The sequence below is a fragment of the Dryas octopetala genome, chromosome 3 (genome assembly GCF_963921425.1).
Source record: "Dryas octopetala chromosome 3, drDryOcto1.1, whole genome shotgun sequence".
Lineage (NCBI taxonomy): Eukaryota > Viridiplantae > Streptophyta > Magnoliopsida > Rosales > Rosaceae > Dryas > Dryas octopetala.
The window spans coordinates 26,672,869-26,695,095 of record NC_141368.1 but is presented as its reverse complement, the minus strand read 5'-3'; the positions used below and the strand labels follow the sequence as shown (position 1 = coordinate 26,695,095).

At 35.6% G+C, this 22,227-nt stretch overlaps 1 protein-coding gene across 2 annotated transcripts; it reads right to left on the bottom strand.

Annotated features, from left to right (window-relative positions):
• Positions 1 to 856: 856 nt before the first annotated feature.
• LOC147292131 (actin-related protein 7-like) lies at positions 857 to 6,370 on the bottom strand. 2 transcript variants are annotated; one of them, XM_086237435.1, is made up of 7 exons: positions 6,117 to 6,370; positions 5,463 to 5,678; positions 4,689 to 4,830; positions 3,911 to 4,155; positions 3,099 to 3,282; positions 2,648 to 2,736; positions 857 to 1,230 (listed from the first exon to the last, which is right to left on the bottom strand). In XM_086237435.1, the coding sequence occupies exons 1-7, from the start codon at positions 6,192 to 6,194 to the stop codon at positions 1,078 to 1,080; spliced, it is 1,107 nt and encodes a 368-aa protein (XP_086093561.1). In that variant the 5' UTR covers positions 6,195 to 6,370; the 3' UTR covers positions 857 to 1,077. The 2 variants fall into 2 exon arrangements, with proteins under 2 accessions (XP_086093561.1, XP_086093562.1); XM_086237436.1 differs by having other exon boundaries at positions 2,648 to 2,715.
• Between the last annotated feature and the right edge of the window lie 15,857 nt (positions 6,371 to 22,227).

Here is a 22,227-nt window from a genome sequence, read left to right as displayed (position 1 = left end):
AAAGAAAAAAAAGTATGAGAATATCACAAACCCATAAATTTGAAGTAATCCAGCCGGTATCGGTAATGATCGAGAAATCCCATCATCGCACGCATCTTCACTGCGGCTTCCACATGCACTGATGATATGATCATTTGGCCATCGAGAAATAGCAGCAAAAAATTCACCAAAAAGAGAAGGAAACATATGTGCCAATGTCTGCAGAAAAACTAGTGAACTTTCTTTCACTTGAAACTTGAGAAGCTGAGTTCAGTGAGGTGAAGTCAAACTCATGATGCTTAGTTTTTGAGGGTTGAGCCACTTTGTCGTGTCTTTATTGGACAGCATCAATAGATTTATAATTTCTATCTCAATCGGCATGTGAAATGACATATATATCTACTTCTCCCAACACATAAATTATTCTTAGTTTCAAGGACAAATTTGTTATTCCACCATTTAAATTTCCTTATAGAAATACTAGCTTTATCTTTTTTTTTTTTGGCCAAGATACTAGCTTTATCTTTAAATCTTCACATAAGGATAAGGCTCGACAAATGATCAGTGAGCCACTGCAATTAACTACCACTTTTATTCAACGTTTATCGCCAGTTTCATTGTACCACGTATGTGCATGGTTGTGTTTTATCTGTAAAAGGGTGCATGAATCTGTTCCTCATTTGAGTTTGCATTGTCCAGTTATCTGGGAGACAAATAACAAGACTTGACATCAAACATCCGATTCAACACTGACTTTTTCCCACAAGAAAAATAAAGAGTTCTGATTCAGCACTATAATTTTAAGCTAGTGAATTAGAAAAACTGCAGGTTGCATGAGTCCCACAAATTCAACCCAAAAGTTCATTGAATCTTTCAATTCATGCCTGAAAAAGCCGAAGCTCAAGTTGAGGTTATATAGAATTATGGGGAATGAGGTGGCACAGATCAACTAATTTTATGGAGTTAACAAAGCACTACATTTGTGAAATTAAAATCTAGCCAAGTATTTTCTGCTACCAGTATCATACATCATAAATTTATAATACAAGTATACAATCAAACTACACTAGACTTCAATAGCTCATACAGAAAAAATCATCAGAAGCATTTCCTATGAACAACAGAAGGTCCAGTTTCATCATAATCTGCTTTGGTTATATGCTGATTTTGTGGGAACACAACTTTGGCGAGTATAGCACCTCCCACCCATGCTGAATACATTGTCAAATTCTCTGGCATATATTCTGGAGGCTGTATTGAACCCACACCAAGAAAGGATTAGAACAAGAATTTAGCAATGCAGTTACTGCAAGAAAACAGTGCCGGAAAAATGTTACATAAACCGTAAAGTATTTTTTCTCATGCAACTTTCAGACCTCGGAATAGAGAGTGATTCAGTGATTGTTTCACCTTGTTGACTTAATTATATTAATTTTATTGCAGGCAATTCCTTTAGAGAAATCCAACAGGAATTTGTCAGTAGACCACTGGCAATATCAACATGTACCCATATCAACCAAGAATATTTCCATTTTAGCATATTTAATTAAGAGATAATCTATACAAATATAGGGAACAAGCCAGTTTGGTGAAACATTCAAAATTCCGAAATCTACCCTTAGTTAATTGAAAAGTTGAACCAGAAAAAAATTTTGATATGAAGGGCAAAATCCTACAAAAATTAATTCTTTACATTAAATAATAAAAAAGACATGACCCTAAAAAAGAGGAACCTCCAACAATCAGTTAACAAAATTAAAAAAAAAAACAAAAAAAAACTTGGGTATGTACCATTGATTTTATCTATTTACTTTATTAATTATCCATTTAGGCTTTTTTGGTCAGAACTATGCATTTAGCTACTCATATTAAATAAATAATCGTTTTAAATTTGTCCGTGTAAACATCTAAAAAATGTATTATTTTTCTATGAGTTTATATATGCAATAAAAAAATGAGCCAATCTAGCGCAAGCGGAGCGCATGCCAAGGGGCTAGTTAATTAAAAACATATATAATCAAATTTCAAGCCTGTTTTATATCCAGTAAAAGGTTTGTCAAAAATCACTTCCTAATCAATGAACAATGAAAATGCTAATCTTTTTAAACAAGAGTGTCAGCATACATTCTATCAAATTTAACAGAAGCAAGAAAAAAATGCAATCATGATTGCAAGAGTATACAAATTTTAGAATGGATTTCCAAAGAAAATGAATGAAAACTTCTGGTACTGTTGAAAAGATAGGAAACACCAAACTCTCAACTGTCTGTAAGGAAATGATGAAAATTGATGATACAACGATTTAGCATAATCACTTATTAATGCGTAGCAAATAAGATAGGGATGCCATAAAACCATCAGAATGAACTGTGGACTTGGAAACAATTAGGGAAACCATATATAGCTATAAACATAGTATGTGGACAACAAATTTGACATTCAAGAGCTTATTTCATCAAAATTATTAAGAATTTGCAAATTTTGGACACGGTCCGATCACTATAAACAAATAGGTGTGATGTCATGAAGATGACATCATGAGAAGACAGCTGACAATGTTTAGCTAATTGCAGATTTTTTGCCTGGCTGGATTTGAACTTTAAAGCTACCCCACCCTCAACTCTCAAGCTAAAACCTAAATGCAATTTTTCATGAGAAAATAAATTACCTTAACTAAAGCAGGACGGACAGCAGATGAGCATAGACCAGCTTCTTTCTGAAACCTTTCTTCAAAACCTGTGGTAAGAAGCAATCCAACTGCCAATCAGCAACAACAGAGCAAAAGTTTATATTCTTCTGAAACAAGAATGTCAAACTCAAATTTTACTATATCAGTTGTATTGTAAAATATTTCCAAAGAAGAATCGTATAAAAAGAACTTTAAACCCAGGAAACCCCAAAACTTGGTGAATCCATTTTTTAAAATAATATAGACGACAAGGAAAATGAAAAGGGTCCAAAGAAAGGGCCTTGCAGAAATCTATATATAAACAGTCCCATGTTTTCCAACACGAGCAAATTATTTAAGGAAAGAAAAAAGAGACAAAAAGATAAAGGAAAAGATAACATACTGATTACTGCATCCGAAATGCACAAGCAACAATGACTATAAAACTCACCACTCATAGAAGCAGTGCCACCACACACTACCGTATTTTCCAGCAATTGCCGGTGACTCTCAGATGATACTGTTGAAATACAACGAACAAGCTGCTCAACAATGCCATGAGCCTCTAAACCCAATATAGATGGTTGGAATAAAGCCTCACCAACAGTATATCTTTCTCTTGCAATCGTAATGACCTAAAATAATAACTAGTGTTACATTGATCAGACAATAAGCATTCAGAAGATTAAAAAAGAACAGATTATAATGAAAAGGGGCAAAGGAGGATTATTGGGAAGAGACATAACAGAGATGGTTATACTTAGAATATACAAACAGCAGGTGACCTGCATGCCTTGAGATGGAATCGCTATCATTTTGTGTTCAAACTTAAAGGAAAAAAAAAATAGAGATTAAAGAAACCCACAGCTTCTGCTCCAAAGAATTTCATAAAATATTAAGTGTTTGAGAAGATTTCAGTGTGCTGGTAATTTTTCGGATTAGAACTCTTTATACATGTAATGTTAGAAATATCTTAAGTGGACTTGACCGTTTCTTTGGCATGTAATCAGTTGTTTGAATTCACAAAGAATCCTACACGTTTGAAGTTGAACTCATACTAGATACAAATCAAAGAAAATCAGCAAACTATGACAAGTGAAAGCCAGTTACGAAATAAACATAGGTGAATTATAGGCATAATATGATGTACACAAGTGAACGTATCCTCAACCCAAACAACCCACATATGCTACATGCCTACATCTGTATATTTTTTTTTTCCATCCATTTATCCAAATTATAAGTTCGTTAAATTAACCAGACCTGTCCATCAGGAAGGGTATGTTGCTCTGCCTGGCATGAATTTTTGGTCTTTTCATAAGCAAGCTCATCTTCAGCACAACATGAATATTGCTCTTTTATTTTCTCAACATCAGACATCTTGATATTCACTAAAGGATTGGTTTTCCCAAGCTCTTCAGCAAGTAACTTCGTCAAATCAATACCTCCAATTTCAAACCTTCTTGAGGCAATGTGCTGAACAGCACCTTCAATTACTGGCGCAATATCTGTTAAAAAATGGCCAAAAATACAAAAAAGGCACAGTTAAAAGACAATCAGTTTGCTTCCATTTTCATATCACAGAGTACCATTCAATTGCATATTTACTCACTAGGTTGCACATAAAGATGAATCAAATGCCATTAACAGATCATTCTGGTTAACTAAAGTGTGCAAGCTTTAGTTCAGACACCAACACATCTTTATGACTTATTATCATTCCCTAATGCACTGAATTAATGTGTGGATGGCTATAGCTTGGCATAGCAAGTTAGCAACACAGTATGGATAATCATTAATATACTTTGTTCTATTATTACAAGATTCATACATTATAAAAAATGACAAATTTTGAAGTGCAAACTGAGTGATTATGTGTTAGACAGGATAAATTGAATTTTTATGAGATAGATTTATTAGCTTTAGATTACACAAAACTTAACCTTTAGTAAAGGAGATATAAGGATAGCTCAATTATCACTATGTATTCAATAAACATCTCATTAACTAATATAGGTTCCCTTCTGCAACGTATATGTACCTATCTTCCCATGGCCAATATCAACAGTGCATCCTGAGATACGTCCTACAGCATAAAGTGACAATACTGCTTGCTCTGATGCATAGAAGCCCGATATGTTAAATGTTTCAAACATCAGTTGCACCAACTGTTCTCTCACAGCCTGGAAAAAATTGTATTTTAGTTTTTCTTAAAAATAAATATATTAACTAACAGAAATTAGAATTATGTAGCACCAGGAAGTTCAATTTCTAGGCTTTTTCTTTTTAGAGAGAGAGAGATTGAATACTTCAATTCAAGGCCATCAAACATGTAACAGCACTTCAACACCACACAACCATTCCCCTGCCTCCCCTACAAGAGTTTTCATACCCACAAAACTAGGCAGTCTGTGTGCATGCACACACAAAGACACGCACAAAAACAGTGAAATGATGTCACAGAGGCAACTCTCACCACTATGCACTGGCAACAAACTGATTCGCAACATACAAACTTGTAGCTACAGAATTTCTTTTTCAAATTAAATTAAAAAAGAATAGTGACTACAATAATGACAAACATGATACTGAAACTTTTAGAGTTTATAGAATTTGCACAACGACACCATTCTAGACCATAGACTTTAAACATAATCCATTTCTGTTTGAAATTTAATTCTATAAGAATAATTAAAACAACAACAATAACCACAATACTCACCTTTTCAGCATAGAATTGCATAATAGCACCAGTCTACATCATACTCTTTAAATAAATTTAAACATTATTAACAAAAGAAACAGATTAGCTAACCTTGGGAGTACAAAGTGGATCAGTAAATAATATCTGCCCTTCATTGCCCATTTCCCATCCGAGGCCCGTATATAGGACATGATGCAACAAATCTTCCATGGCATCCCAATCTCTAATAAGACCCCGCACAACTGGATCAACAATGGTATCTTCAAGTGTTGAAGTGTCATTCGTTAGTCCATCATCAAGCATGCGTTTCATTTGGTTAGGAATTATCTGAAACATATGGACAGAAAATTAAAATTAAACAACAAAGAAAAAAAGAGTTTGGACCACAGTGATTTCCTCAGCTACTTCTAGGTTAGTTGAATTGAATTGTCATTCTATAAAATGAAACCCATTATAACATTAAGTATAAGTGACTCTCTGCTTTCTTTCATTTCCCCGAAACCAACAAACAAGAGACAATATACCCAAAATTTACTTCTTTCTTATCTTTTTTTCTTTATTTTCAAAATTTTCTCAGCAACCAAACGGATAACATGAAAAGGCCCTAGCTTTTCACATGGGATGTACAGCACAATAAATATAGCTTATCACAGTTGGAGTTTCCATTTCCCCAAAAAAAACAAAAAACCAGAAACTTTTCTGAGCAACCAAAAGGAGAATAGGAAGTGAGACCAAGAAGATGGAGCATGATTTGAATATTATTACCAAGGAAGGAGCTTGATCGGGAATGGCGGGTCCCGCTTTGAGGTGCTTGGAGCCAACATCGACCACCGCGGCCTCCATTTGCTCTTTAACTCCAAAACCCAAAAAACCTAACCTTAGATTTCAGTTTCAACGGGCAAAGGGTTGGCTGAGCAGTTGAGAAGTAAATAGCCCACACCCACACACCCAGTTACAGAGCACTCGACCTGTTTCCTATTATTATCTAGAACTCAAGCGGGCTGTGTATTTTCAAATTTCAGGAGTATGGAGCTGGACTATGGACCTATGGTATGGAATGCAATTTTCATTTTTTGACAAATTATATTTTTTCTTTTCCTTTTCTTTTTTTGTCATATATTTTTGTTTTTCTAATTTGATTATTTGACACAACTTCCACTAACGGAAAAAGCAATTTTAGTCCTTGTAATTTATGCCGAAAACATATTTGGTTCATACAAGCAAGGAATAAAATTTCGGGTTTCGAGGAAATTTCGATGGAAATTTCGATGGAAATTTCGACGGAAATTTCGAAGATTTTTAAATTTCGACAAAAATTTGAAGGAAATGATGGAAATTTGAATGAAACTTTACCATATGTTTATTTATCATATTATCTACTAAATTGATAAAAAATATTGAATAAACCAAATTATATAGTAGGTTTCATGTGATATAAGATAAATATAATGCACGCTGGAGACAAATACTGTTAAATAAAATTAGTATAAAATGAAATTAGTATATTATCTATACTCTATAATATATACACTAAACCCTATATATTCTATATTGTTTAGGATATAGTATATGATACTAGGGTTTAAGCCCTTTAGGGTACTTTAAATTATTTTTTATATAAAAATATATTATAATTTACTAGTTTAGGGTTTAAAAATAACTAAACGAAACTCCAAAACGGGCAAACAAAACTCCAAACTATTTTTTTTCTTCACAATTAACCCAAAGGCCCCAAATCCCAAACAACCCTAAACCTTTTTTTTTTTTTTTTTTTTTCTTCTTTTTCTTCTTTTTCTTTTTTTTCTTCTTTTTTCTTTTTTTTTTCTTCTTTTTCTTTTTTTTCTTTTCTTTTTTTTCTTTTTTTTCTTTTCTTTTTTTTTCTTCTTTTTTCTTCTTTTCCCTTTCCTTTCTTTTCCCTTTCTTTTCTTTTCCCCCGAGGCTCCACTGCTCCAGATCTGTTTTCTTCATTTCTTCTTCTTCTTCTTCTTCTCTCTCTCTCTCTCTCTCTCTCTCTCTCTCTCTCTGCAACTCCCGCCGCCGTCGCCCCCTGCCCTTGCCCCGTCGCCTCTCTGCCGTCGCCCGTCGACCCCTGCCCTCGCCCCGTCGCCCGCATCGCCTCTCTCCCTCGATCTCCCCCTGCCGTCGCACCTCTCTCCCTCGATCTCCCCCTGCCGCCGTCTGCCGCCACCCCTCTTTCTCCCTCGATCTCCCCTCTGCCACCTCTCCATTTTTCTGCAAAAAGCCAAAAACCCAGCTCCAAAACCAGAATACCATATCTCAAATTCAATGGGTTATGGGCACCGTCGAAATTTCGATAATTTCGACAATTTCGACGAAATCATCCCGAAATTTTAACAAATATGGGTTTCGATTTCGACACCCCCAAAAATCGAAATTTTCGGCGAAATGTCGCCGAAAACTTCGAAATTTAACACCCTGCATACAAGGAGTGTAATTTTGGTTTCGAGGAAATTTTCGATAGAAATTTTGATAAAAATTTTCGCAGAAATTTTAATTAAAATTTTTATTTCGACAAAATTAAACAAAAACGATAGAAATTACTATCAAAATATGGAAAATTTTGAATAAAACTTGACCATATGTTTATTTAACATATTATCTACTACATAGATAAAAAATATTGAAGAAATCAAATTATATAATAGGTTTTATGTAATATAAGTTGAATATAATGTGCGCTGGACGCAAATACTATTAGAAAAATGGGTTACTGATTAATAATTATATAAATAACACCTCATACCCTAAACTCTAAACCCTAAACCATATACCATCTATATACCATATACCCTCTAAGGCTATACCCTCTATATACCCTATAAGACTATAATCTCTATATACCTTATACCCTATAAGGCTTACCCTATATATACCGTATATTATTAAATTTACTCAACCCTACCTCCTAAACCACAAACCATCAACAATACACCACTTCCTAAACCCTAAATTAATTATATTAAACTTATATACTTACAAACTTATATAAAATTATAAACTTAAATACTCCATAGTGATATTTAGTTTATAAACTTATATAAAATTACTAAATCCATATTATAGTTTTTCCAAAAGAAAAAAAAAACATATTATAGTTTATATTGTTTTAAACTTTTACTTAGGTTTTATTACATTTTTAATACCCTAATGTCTGACAAAAAAACATATTTAAATATGTAATGTATATAGTTTTAGTACAAAGTTTTTAATTAAACTAGTTAATACCCATAAATTATGTAATTATGTTTTTTTTGGTACAAAAATTATATAATTATGTTTATATAGTTGTTTAGTTTATATTTTTTTTATTATTAAATTTTTTATACTCGATATTCCTAAAACTCTAAAACTCTAAAAAATTATAAAACCTATTACTTCCACCAATTTGTAATACCCAATATGCTGTTGAGTGTTGAAGCCGAAGTGTCAAACCCGCTTAAAGCTAAAGCCTTTCAAACCCAAAAAATAAAAAGCTAAAGCCTTGAATAAGAAACTAGAAAGTATATTATATTATATATCAAGTTCTTAACCACTTAACCCTAAAGTCCTAAACATATCTCTTCACTCTCGCCGCCGATCTATGTTCTGGGGTCACGGGGGGAAGCCGACAGGGGGGCACTGGGAAATGCAAAGAAGTCGTCGGGGGGGGTTGGGAAAAGTAGAAAAGTCGTCGGGGCTGGAAAATGCAGAGAAGTCACTGGGGAGGGCTGGAAAATGTTGAAAATGGATGAGTTTATCGAAATTTCAACGAAATTTGGGTAAAATTTCGCCGAAAGTTTACAAAAATATATGTGCGGTAGCTTCGAAATTTCACCAAAAAATTATCGAAAATTAATTGATATGTTATAAAATTTTGGGACCCCCAAAAAATGAAAATTTCTGTGAAATTTTGCCAAAATTTTTGAAATTTCATTCCTTGGGTTCATATGATTTTAAAACTCCATATTAGGTATATGTGTTTTATATTGTTTGCAATCTTAAGCCAATTAAAAAAAAAAAACTCAAATTTTTAAATTTCAAGATAAATTATCTAATTTTGTTTTCAAGAAAAATTTTGTTGGTAGATTGAAAGACTGTCTTATATATGAGTTTTCTAAAACTAATTTTAATTTTCATCTTCATATTTATTATTAATTTGTTGAAGAAATTGAGGCTCACAAAATAGGGGTTAAACTTTAAGTTTGGAATTTCCTTGAATTTTTGTTTGAAAATCAAATTCAAGGTTACATACATAATTTTTTTTTCATTCTTGAATAAAAATCACGAATTTAATTAGTTTCAATTTGAAAAAAAAAAATTATATATATATATATATATGTTGGGTGCAAATTGTCCTTAGATTGCAAATAATATAAAACACATGGACCAAATGCAAAATTTTGAAACTATAGGGACCAAATATGTTTTCGGGGTAAAAGACGGGGACCAAAATATTTTTTCCCCTAAGTTTATATAGTTTGAAGGTTTATTAAAAGTTTAAAACAATGTTTCCCCTAAAAATAGATCGAAATCTCACATCACTCCTTGAAAGTTTATTTGCCTCATGTTACCCCCTGAAACTATATTATGTTTTGCACATAACCGGTTCCATGTCCTTGAATATCTACATTTAGAATTCCTAATTAATGTGGCGTCCACATGTGCTTGGAAATTAATTAAATATTATTTTAAGACTCTAGTTTTTTATAGAAATAAAAAAAATTTGCACAAATACCACCAATACTATGAGCCCGACATGCAATTACCATTTTATCTATTTACCACCCAAACTTTCTCTCGGGTGCTAGTCCACCACCCTCCACCCACTTCTGTCCACTTTTCTGTAAACTTATTAGGATATTTTTGTCAATTCCCATGACAAATCATTTTTAAAAATGTTTACCTAAAAATATTAAAAAATTAGTTAATTATTACTAACCCCCATTTCGGAGTTAGTTTAATTCAAAACCCCCTCCTAGATAACACTTAATTCCTAATTCCCTATTTACACTTAGATCTTTCCCAAAACCCCTAGTGAATATACATAGACCCAATTCTGATTTTATTTATTTATTTTAATTTCTATTTACTCATTCTCTCTCTCTCTCTCTCTCTCTCTCATTCTCTGTGTTCTTTTCTCTCTCATAGATCCCTCAATTTCTAGAGATCCTCGATTGTCTGGCGGCCGATGCGGTGACAGCAAAGGTGATCAACTTGCTTCCTTCCACTCTTCCTCCTTATATAACTTGATTGCCCAAAACCCAAGTCAAAGTGGCGGATCGAGGCTTGACAGACGCGATGGTCTTCTCCGGCAATCCATCATTTCCGGAAACGACGAGACATCGGACCACCAGGGATGTTTTTCTATCTTTGAGCTAATCATAAAGGTGTTCTCTGATGCTCCAGCTGACCATATAAGGCGATTCGAAGGAGAGAGGCCGATGGGTTCACGGTGGCGATTTGATTTTTTCCGACGGTGTTGTGGTACGTACGTGGCTCACTACCATGGGTTGATTCTTCTCATTGAGTTGAGATTAATGGTGTAGTAACCTTGCCCATCTTGAACTTCTTCCTAGCAAAATCTTTGTCATAGTGTAAAGGAACAAGCTCACCTTTGGTGTTATTTGCCAAGAAGGTTTGCTTGGAGTCACCCTTTTCCACCCTGACCGGAGATTCCAAGCATGCACTAAACACGTGATGGCTCATGTTGGTGGTGTCATAAATAATTACAATAATTGCAAACTACCATAACAGGCATGAAGTAGCTGCCATCCTCATTCATCTTGTAATGAAAGCGTTTCTACCTTTCGGACTTCTTCTTTCCTGGCTTAAATTCTTTATTGGCTTAAAGATTGTTTGTGTTGGTTGAGATCCACTACTAGCACTCACACTAACTTGAGGTTGTTCTTGAGGTTGAGAGGCTTGAGATAGTTAAGGTTGTGAGGTAGAAGTAGAAGCTTTAACTTGTTTCTTCGTCATTCTATAATCAGTCAACAATAAAAATTAATCAGTAAACTCATATTCAACCAAAGTTTAAACTCATATTCTTTTAAGCATGTAAATGGATTCACAAATGACTAAAGCATATATGTGTAAGTGAATGAATAAAGCATGTGACTCAAAGGATATTTCAATTAATGTGTATTATACATTAATAGGGCATAAGCATTATTCACTACACTGGAACTCTAGGATCATCGTGTAAGTGAATGAATGTGTCCATGGATATCTAAGAGAAGAAACATGATGAGTTCGGAGGTCATTGAGACTCGTGTTATCGGATTCTTAGATTCCTAAATGTTCCTAGTCGATAAAAGGAATGTTAACTGGACATTAACATTCCAATAAGTCAAGACTAGCACATACGCTTGCTTACTCCGGGTTGGTGAGTCTCATGTCATAGTGTAGAGACAATGAAGCAGGTATGTGAGTGCTTGCATAGAGACACGTCCACTGAACTTATCGAATAGAGAATCCTAGATGGAGCTTTATGGCATGTCAAATAGGAATGGTTATGATAGATATTGTTAGTCCTCAGACCTGAGATACCACTGATGTCTTGTGTGTGTATTCAGTGTACTTTGACTGCACAAAATGGACCAACGCAATCAAACGTGGGTTACATATGTATGTTGGTCCATTGACACACATATGTAATGTAGGTATGTGAGTGTGCAACATGGAATCTCTCACCTTTCGTAAAGAAGGAGATTTCTCAGGATAGAAAGACTTGCAAAGTCTCTGGCCAGAGCATATGCATATATATATGATTATATCCTGTAATGGGTTTTGACACGAGTTTCATACCAATGATGTAATCGGGACATAGATGAGAGAATGATTGTACTGTATTATAATAATAATAATTGAATAGGTTCGATGCTAAATTCTATTTGGTTTGGGGGCTATAAACTATGGCTAGGTGACAATGTGGTTTGTAAAGTCTAAAGAGCAATTAACTAAAAAGAGTTTTTGGTTAATTGTGATTTTACTGCCAAATCAAATAAGAACCTAAAGGGTCACACACATACAAGTATGTGGAAGACCAAAAGGAAAGGATGATACTGAGAATCAGTATGTTCGATTATTGATTGCAACTATCGTGATAGTTAGTATTGCCTAAGACTGATCGAGAGTTCACACTTCACAGTGAGTCACCTATCCTAATATTGCTCTAGTGTAAGCTCACTTAATTGTGAGATATTAATGGGGACCATGAAACTCTATGACTTAATTACAAATTGATGAGGACAATTACGCCCATAAGTCAAGTGACATAATTTTTTCTTAAGTAAGATTAATTAGCTAATTAATCTACTTAGAGAATAAGATTGGAAAGTTAAAGCTTGAGCTTGTTCACCCAAGACTAAATTATTAATTATTAGAAAATAATTAATGTTATCTTATTAATTAAGATAAATGATTAATTAGTTCATCATTAGTCCTAACCCAAACACTAAGCTTATTGATTAACGTGTTAATCACATGATTAAGTGTTGGATGACATATTGGTCAAAGGACATTTGACTTTCATGTATGACATGAGATAAGTCACATAATATTAAAGAACTTGGGGCAATAGTGCAAATAAGAAAAAATGGTGATTAGTGGAATTAAATGGGTGAATGAAGACCATCCATTTAAGATGGATGACCTAGGTCATTCATTAAAGAGATGAGAAAACATAAAAGGAGGATTACTACTCCTATGTGCCGCACCTTTCTCACAAGGATGAAACCTAAGGTTTCATCCATTCTCTTCCTCCATGAAAATTAGGGAGAAATTGATGGGTCTTGTAAAACCCATCTCCATTACCATATCTTTGATGTCATTCTATGAAAAGATGATGATTTAGTAGCCAAGATCAATATTTTCTTTTCATCTTTCCTTCTCTCATACTTGGTGTGGACTAGCTTTAGAGAGATCACATTTGTGATCTTAAACCTCAAGCTAAAAGTGAGTTCATCCTCATGGTGGAGACAAATCATGAAGATGGACATGGAAAGAAGACATCCTCATAAATGTGTGCAAATCTTGGATTTCATCCAAGATGGTCTTCAAGGGTAAATTTCTTATCCTAATGCTATTACTACTTTTTCATATCTCATCACATCTAAGGATACTAGCTAGGGCTAAGGGAATAGATAAATAAAATTAAAAATCCACCATACTTCCACACTTAGAAATTGTTTCTAGGATTACCTACCATTCCCTTCACCAAAACCTTCCAGATCATCCATTGAAGAACCAAATAAGAAGCTAAGTTCACTGTTTGGAGTTGTTGCATTGAATCACCGATTTTTGCTTCAACATATATAATCCAGTAATTATGTTTTCCCTTGTACTAATTTGTTTGTTTTTAAATATGATGTCCCCCTAACAATTGATTAGCAATCATGTGTAGGTTTGTATAAAGCTGCAGTAAACGGTGATTGGAACACAACTAAAAGAATCATAGATAGAGTTTCGACTATTTTAGGTGAAAGTATCATACGGGAATCATATATTGCACTTCATGTAGCAGCCGGAGTGCGACATGTTCAGGTTGTTGGAGACAAGAAACCACTTTGTTTTGCTTCTTTGTTTGGATATGAAAATATGGCCACATACCTATATGCTCCTCACAATTCTTAACCGATGGCATATTTAGCAGAAGAGCTGCTTGGGGTATTTTTCGCTTCCATAAATTACGGTCTCTTCGGTAAGTTCAAAGTTTAAACGTTTCTCCTTTTCAGATCACTTATAAACATGTACAAGGGTGCTGAATAGTGAAGAGTGCTGAACTTTCAAAGAATGTTAGTCCCTAAGCCTAAAAATGAAGATAATTTTTTCTTTTGTTTTGTTTCATGAATCTTTTTTTCTGGCTGATGGTCCTATGAATCTGAAAATGAGGAATTAATCAAAGAAATATTCCATATTTCCATGCATTATGCATGTCTATATCCAATTAATTAATTTTTCATTTTCTTCTGTGAATTTTTGTAAGTTTTGCCTCGACATTGCTAAATAACTATTTAATTTTGCTTCTGAACGTGATTATGAAGGCAAGGTGACCTTGCATTTATTGACTCAAAAGCCTTCAACATTTACCATGGGAAGTCCAGCCTATGCATTACTCAAATAAGCCTTGAAAATAGTAGAAGAAAAAGATGTAGAATACATAAGGGCCACGTTTGGTATGTTGGATTATGTTGGAGCAGACTATTCTTATGGATTATACTAGATAGTGTTGGACTTGAGTAAGCTGGACTAGGTGTATCCTGTGTTTGGTGTTGTGTTGGATTATGAAGTTGGATAAGCTAAATAACACTGTTATGTGTTTGGTGCATAGTCAGACTAAGTTATAATTATTTTAATTTTTAAATTAATAAAAACATTTTAATTATCTATTTTTTAAAATATATTTTCAAGACCTAAAATAATTAACTTTATGTATTTGTTTATTAAATAAATACATCTTAGACAGTGAGAATCCACTTTTTATTATAGTTTGAAGAGTTAATATTTAATTATCAAGTTTCTCTAGTTTTAATGTCTAAAATAATTTATTAATTTGTTTTTAATTAAAAAAAATGCTATGAAATGCCATTGCATCTCTCCATTTCCTTGTACACCCTTTCATCTAATTAACATTTATATCATTAATTTTTTTGTTTATGATAAAACACTTCATTTATCTATTTAATTTAGGTGGTGTATGTGGTTATGTGTGCAACTTTTAACTCCTGGACTTCCATTTTTCCTTAATTCATTACAGGGATCTTTCGGAGGACAGTTGAGCTTCATTTGCTAAAAAAATTGAAGAAGCTTGAAATTAATAATAGATCAAAAAAAGAAAAAAAAAACCCCAGAAACAATAATAGATCAAGAACCACTATTCATCTATTCTCTCTCTACTCTTCCTTCTTACTATGCAATAGAACCATCAAGATGCCCATTACTGATGGGCCCTAGGCCGATTGCTTGATCCTGCCCTTTCCTTTTTTTTCTTCTTCTGTTTCTTCTTCTCTCCCACCATTTTTGCAGATCGCTCCCACCCCACCCTACCCTTACACCCTCATCTTCCTTCCTCTTAATCTGTAAAACCCAGAAAAAATTCAAGGCATCAATTCATTATATCAATCTCAAACAACCCAGTAGATCAATTCAAGCTAATCGATCTAATCCACAAAGAAAGAGAGAGAGGTTGAGAGAAAAAAAAAAAAGGAAGAAGAGAGGAGGGAGAGAGAGATAGGACTGGGCCTGTTGGTCTCCTCCCGTGGGTTCGACTGAGAGCTAAGATCAAACTTGGTGCAACTCTCGGAAGCGTCGAATAGTCTAAGGAGAAATAGCACTCGTTATTTAGCACGGTACTTCAGCACCGTGTTGTAGAAGAACGTCTAAGCCATGTTTTTAGGAAAACCGGTGCTATGTATGTAACGCTCCGAACCTTGCGCCCATAAAAATACTGAAACATTAACCTTTTTAAATTTGTTTTCTATTTCCTTTGAGCCATGTACATAAATATAAATAAATAAATTTATTTCAAATAAAACATTTATGTAAAACCTCTGTATAAAAACATTTAAACAAAACAAAGTGTGTCCCACTGCCACGACTTCTTCTCATTGCCTCCTCAGCCTGCTTAACCTGCAAAACACCAACCCTACACCACAACCATGGTGTACCGGGTTATACAACAAACTCGATAAGCTCGAAAGCTCGTATAAGTGAAATGACTTAATTAACTGACCTCACTAATTCTTCAATTTCCATACTTAATAATAATCCACAGTAATAATCAATATTTTTCAATCACAAAATAATTTCATTACCAATCATCCAAGTAACAAGATAATCATAATTCCTCAATTCACATAAATCCCCCCAATAATAATAATTACTCTGACAAATCAATTACTTAATCATCAACTATTAACCTCAACCTCGATCATTCACATCCTAATTAATAACCTCGATGCATGAACACCATCAATTCCATTCTCAAGATTCAAGCTTAGACTTTACCAAGTCCTAGCAAACAATGCAATACAAGCACACAAAATAAACAAAAATCTATCTAATTTCACTCACGTCACTCTTGGAAATCCTCCAGCTTTAAAACTATTTTCAAAATCTCTTTTTTCAAATCCATTTTTAAATCCCCTCAAACCGTAAATCGAACTCTTAAAAACAAATAATACTTTCAAGCTGTAAAACTATTAAAATATCTGAAAATAAAACGTAAAGCCTTACTGAAACTGTCATTTAAAATATTTACTGATGTAATATCATTTCTCAAAATACTCCACAACAGAAAACTCACGCTACACTAGTACCCGGGAAACTGCTAGTCATACATTGCCGAGTCATCTCTAGGCAAGTGCAGAGCAATATGTGATGCTGGTCATACACCGCCAACTAGGCAAGTGCAGAACAATATGTCATGCTGGTCATACACCGCCAACTAGGCAAGTGCTGGTCATACACCGCTTAGTCATCTCTAGGTGAGTGCAGAGCAAATCTATACCTGCTGAAGGGGGGGGGTACTAATATGGCAGTTTGAAACTGCTTTTGGATATCTCAATCAACCACATCTCAAAAATACTTCTCCAGATAAAAACTGAAATTTAATTCTTCCAATAAATCCGCTTAAATAAAATCATTCTCAAATTGTGAAAGCTGCTCGATCAAAATCATCTTCCAAAGGACGAAAATTCAATAATTAAACTTCCCCAAAATAATGCCAAAAACCATTTCCAGAAACTATCTATACTCAATTAAATCAAGAAAAGAGTCGAATTATAAAATGTGCAAAACAATTCGGAAACCAGAGATCCACTTACAATCTACCCCGAGCTATACCGAATCCTTTCCGAAATTAATTCCTACTGATAACCCCTCACTTGTTTACCACTCAAATCGTACCAAATACTTCCTCAATAAGTAACTTGATTATTATGTATGATAATTGCCTAATCATTATTCATTAATCCTCGACAATAAGCATTTCTTCTCTAATCTAGCAATTATTCTCGGGCAACTCTATAATTCCTAATTAATTCCCTAGCCTCAAATCATCAATTCATTCTCATGATCCAAATCATACACTTAGCCTTCCTAACATAAAGCAACAAATCACACAAAAACAGACAATTCATCCACGGTATTCTACAATATAACCAGATAAGTTTCACTCACAGTGCAAACACGTGAAATGACCGAAATGTCCTTCACGACACCATTGCTTGGATATCAAATCCGGCAACATAACGACATCGGGAATGAGATTTCCCGAGCCCGTGCACCTGTTAAGACCAGGCAATCAAATCAAAACAATTCAGATTCACAAATTGACCGTTCAACGGTCGGATTGGGCGGCAACACCACACCCGGTGGCTGCCCGGCCACAAACAACACACAAAACATCACAAAAACTTACCAGAAGAATCTAGAAAGGTTCTTGGGACTTCAATTGGACGGAATCGGGTCAAACAACCATTAACCTGCCGCCAAAAGTGGTGGTTCCGTTGGTGGCAGTGGCGGCACGAACCTAGAAATACCCAAAATCAACTCCAATTCATCCTAAATGCACAATGGAACCTTCAAGTACACAAAAACAACTCGAATTCAAGTCCAATTTCAAGAAATTCGAAATAGACATAAACCCTAAAATCGAATTTCCAATTTCTCAAAATTGGACGTGCCCACCTTAGGGGAAAGATTACCTATACCTCGAGGATCATTTTTGACAACTGGACCGACGGACAAAAGTCGCCGGAAATGACGGAAATCGGCGGTGAAAGCCGGCGGTTGGCTTGGCTTCCCGAGCTCATTGCTCCATCGTGGAGCCTCGTATGGACAAACGGAGACCATGGTTGAACTCACCGTGGTGAGAGGAAGAAGACCCAATAGGTTCGGTGTCTCGTTGTTGCCAAAAAAATGAGATCGCCGGCAGTGAGTTGGGTGTTTCTCGGCTGTTCCTGCACGTGGAAGAGTTCGCCAGTGCAAGGAAGACTCAGGGGAGGATGGCCAGCGGCTGGGGGTCACGTCAATGGCCTTCGGCCGTCGTGGGTTGGCCGGCGAAGGTGAGTTCTCGCTGAAGCTGGCCGTGCGCAAGGAGAGGGAAGAGAAAGAAGAGAGAGAATCGGGGAGAGAGAGAGAGAGATAAGTGGGGAGAGAGAGAGATAAATTAGATATAAAAATCTGATTTTGGGTTTTAAAACCCATTTTCATAAATTTACAAAATTGCCCTTCACTTTGAACGTCTGTAAAATCGAAACCGTAACTCCGATTTACATGTGTTTCGTGTCTACGAAATCGTGAACTTGAGACCTATCCAACGTGCCCAAAGTCAAAGACGAAAGCCCACTAATTTTAAAACTCAACTCTGGGTCAAACCCAATTTTAAAAATAGAATTAAAAATTAAATCCAATATCTTTTATTTCTAAAAAAAAATTCTCAAAATAATCAAAATAAATTCTCAAAATATTTAAAATAAATCTTTGAAAAATACGGAATCTCACAATGTAATCCCACTTAAAATAGCATCGAGTGATGCCAAACACAGGATAAGCGTGTTATTTAACACAATCCTCTCTAGTCCTCCCTAATCTGGTGTACCAAACGTAGCCTAGAAGGCTAAATTAGATTCAAAATATGAGCACAACACCTCATTTGCAAATTTTTACCATTAAAAAAAGTGCATTTGGGGTTTGCCAAGTCTTCATCTTTTCAAATGTTCCAAACCTTTATCGTTTGAAGAAGCATTGCCAACCATGATTGTAAGTATTTTCTCTATACCCCATTCTACCAAACATTCTTCAGCAAGTTTCCCAATAGTCTCACCCTTACGATTTGAATTGGAATCACACTAAAGTTCAAAATTATTTTATGCAACATCCAATCATCATCTATAAAATGTGTAGTGAGAAACATATAATTCACTTGTTGAATAGATGTCCACGTGTCTGTAGTGAGACTAACCCTATACCTACTTAAATCATCTTTCAATTTACTGTTTTCAGAATAATAGAGAGCAAGCACATCTCGAGCAATTGTCTTACGAGATGGCACTCTCCATTTAGGGCATGCAACACTACAAAAACGACGAAACCCTTCTCCTTCCACAAAACTAAAAGGTAACTCATCAAGAATAATCATCTCAACACATGCTTTTTGACAAGATTCCTTACTAAACCCAACATCCATAGCAGGATTATCATAAGCCAATATCTTTTGTTTTTTGTCCTCTACTCTATAAGGGTAATTCTTACATCTCTCAAGATGATGGTTCAAATTAGTTGTCCCATTTTTTTTGGGATGGGCAACATAATCAGCTTTGCAGCAGTTGCAAGTAGCTCTAATATTACCATCAAATGTAGTATAAACGATCCCATACCTCAGATGGTTGCCTTGTTGAAGATTTTCTTTTCACACTCTCAAGCTCGGTAGCTTGGCCACTCTCACCAACTTGGGTTTGAGTTGCATTAACTTGAGTCTCGGAAACTGGCGCCACATGTGATTCCGCCGTCTCGGTCCCGGTAGTTCTGGTCCTTGCTTCTTGGTGAGGTGATTTACCTGAGTTTTCCATCTACAACCAACAGCAACACAACCAATTTAGGGAATTAACCAATGAAACAACCAATTTCTGTGATTCAATATAATATATATTCACTATCAATTCCCTGATTTCCATCTTTAACTATTTCCAAAGTCACAAGTTGGTTCAGATAGTTGAGAAAGTAAATGGCCTCAATCCTTCTCATGTATTGTTTGATGCAGTGCAATCAAAAAATTCTAATTAAGCTTGTAGTTGAGTTTATTCACGCTTGTCCTGGTTTCATTTGGGAAAACAATGCCCAAAATTGGATCATAATACATGCAGCAATTTCACATCGTGATACAAGCGTCTTTAATTTAATACATGAGCAAATAGCTAGACCTAAAAAGGAATGTGATAGGTGCGTATGAAGATAAGCAAGGAAATACTTTTCTTCATGTAGCTACACAATCAGCTTCGAAAAGTCAATTAAATAAACTAATTGGAGCAGTGTTTCAAATGTAGGGGAATTATTATGGTTCGAGGTAGGGGCGGAGCCAGCTAAGACCCACAAGGGTCGGCTGACCCTTCTGACTCCCCCCTCTCCTCTTAGTTTTTAGGTTTTGTTTTTAACCCTCCCTCTATTATTCAGCATTATTTCAACTACTAAGAACCACCTGCAACATAATAAATTGCTTATTTAATTATGATTTTGTGGCTTTATCAGAAATGTTTAGATATTAATTTTTAGAGGTTTTGACATATCTTATTTGAGAGATTTGAGAGGTATTGTAAAACTTGAAAGTGTTAAATTTTGATGTCTTTTTTGTATTTAAAATAATTTAATATTATGGATTATTTTTCAATAAATTGCTTGGTAGCAGTAAGTAGCAGTAAATATTTTTTATAAAAAAAAAATTTTTAGAATAATATATTGTGGTTAACAAACAAAATTTGATGTTTGTTGATGCAAATTCTCGTAAGGCAGATGCAACAACGTAGAGATGATGACTTGGCTGATCCGAAGTCCTGCTGGATGTTGATGTGGATGTTGATTGGGATCTTCCTGTAGACAAAACAATATCAAAGGGAATGGACCGGTGTGGTACCAGCCAAACACACTCCGATGATGAAATCAGTGATGGTGTTTGGTGGTGGATGAGGAAGAACAGAGGATGAACTTGGGAGAATAGGAAGAACAAGGCAAATGTTCTGGGTTATTCTCAGCAAGTTGGGTAAGCTCTCTGGTGAATGGAAATTTTGTGTAAGTGTTTATGGGTAGATTTGTAGTAGTGGTTTTTGCACATTGACTTGATATATATATAAGCAAAGGAAACCTTAATGAGTAAGATACCTGCATGTGAATGAATGGTTGCCAGAGACCCACGCACCTGGTCAGACCCAGTTGCATGCTCAGCTGCCTGCTTCCTCAGCGTTCAATGCTGCATTGAATGCTCCATTAAATGCAAGGCTGGAAGGTTCAGGCAAACTGCCCAGCAGCCATGAATGCAGACTGGATATTCTATCTGTCAGAAGATTGTGTCAGATGCATTCAAGTGTGGCGGTTCGTCCCAGCATGATCTTCCTGGAAATGGCGGCGGAGGGCCGAGCCGAACCGGACAGATGTTCTTTCTGCGTATGCGTGAAGTCCATGTGTGATCGGATCGGGAATGGGATCCCGGACCGATCCGAACATAGGGACCAGGGTCCCTCCGAGCTCTAACTGGCTGACGTCAGAACTCGAAAGGAGGTTACTTCGGTGCCGAGCCGAGCCGAACCAGGATGACCGTGGAAAGATGGACATTCAATCCCCTGGAAGATCATCGGTTCGGCTCGGACTGGGCACGGAGGACCTGGCATGGGGATCCGGTCCGGGCTAGCGGAGGCAGTGCTAAGTGGTGATGACGTGGAGGTCAAAGTTTGACCACTGAGAGTCAACTCCGAGGTGGATGTTGACCAGCCACGTGTCGAGCTGTGATTGGCTATTCGGATCGATGTGGATTTTCCCACAAACAGGAGTCCCCCAACTTCCGATCCGAGCAGACAGTGGTGGATTGGAAGTTGAGATGTAAGGATCTTCCCAAAGATAGCACTTTGTTTGATCCGAGCCGAACCCTACAAGTCCATGTTCTCGAAGATCCGAACACATGACGACTTGTGATTGGCCAAAATATCTCAGGGGCAGGTGAAGGGACGTTTGATTTCTGCATGGGGGAACGTAAGGGTCACCTCGTTATGGGAATTTTTGAATGCTTGACAGGTGTCAAGATCTGGCATGTGAAGCGCCAGAAATGAAGGGCTGAGATCAGTTTGCATGGGGGTATAAATCATGCCTTTCTCTCTCTTCCCTCTGA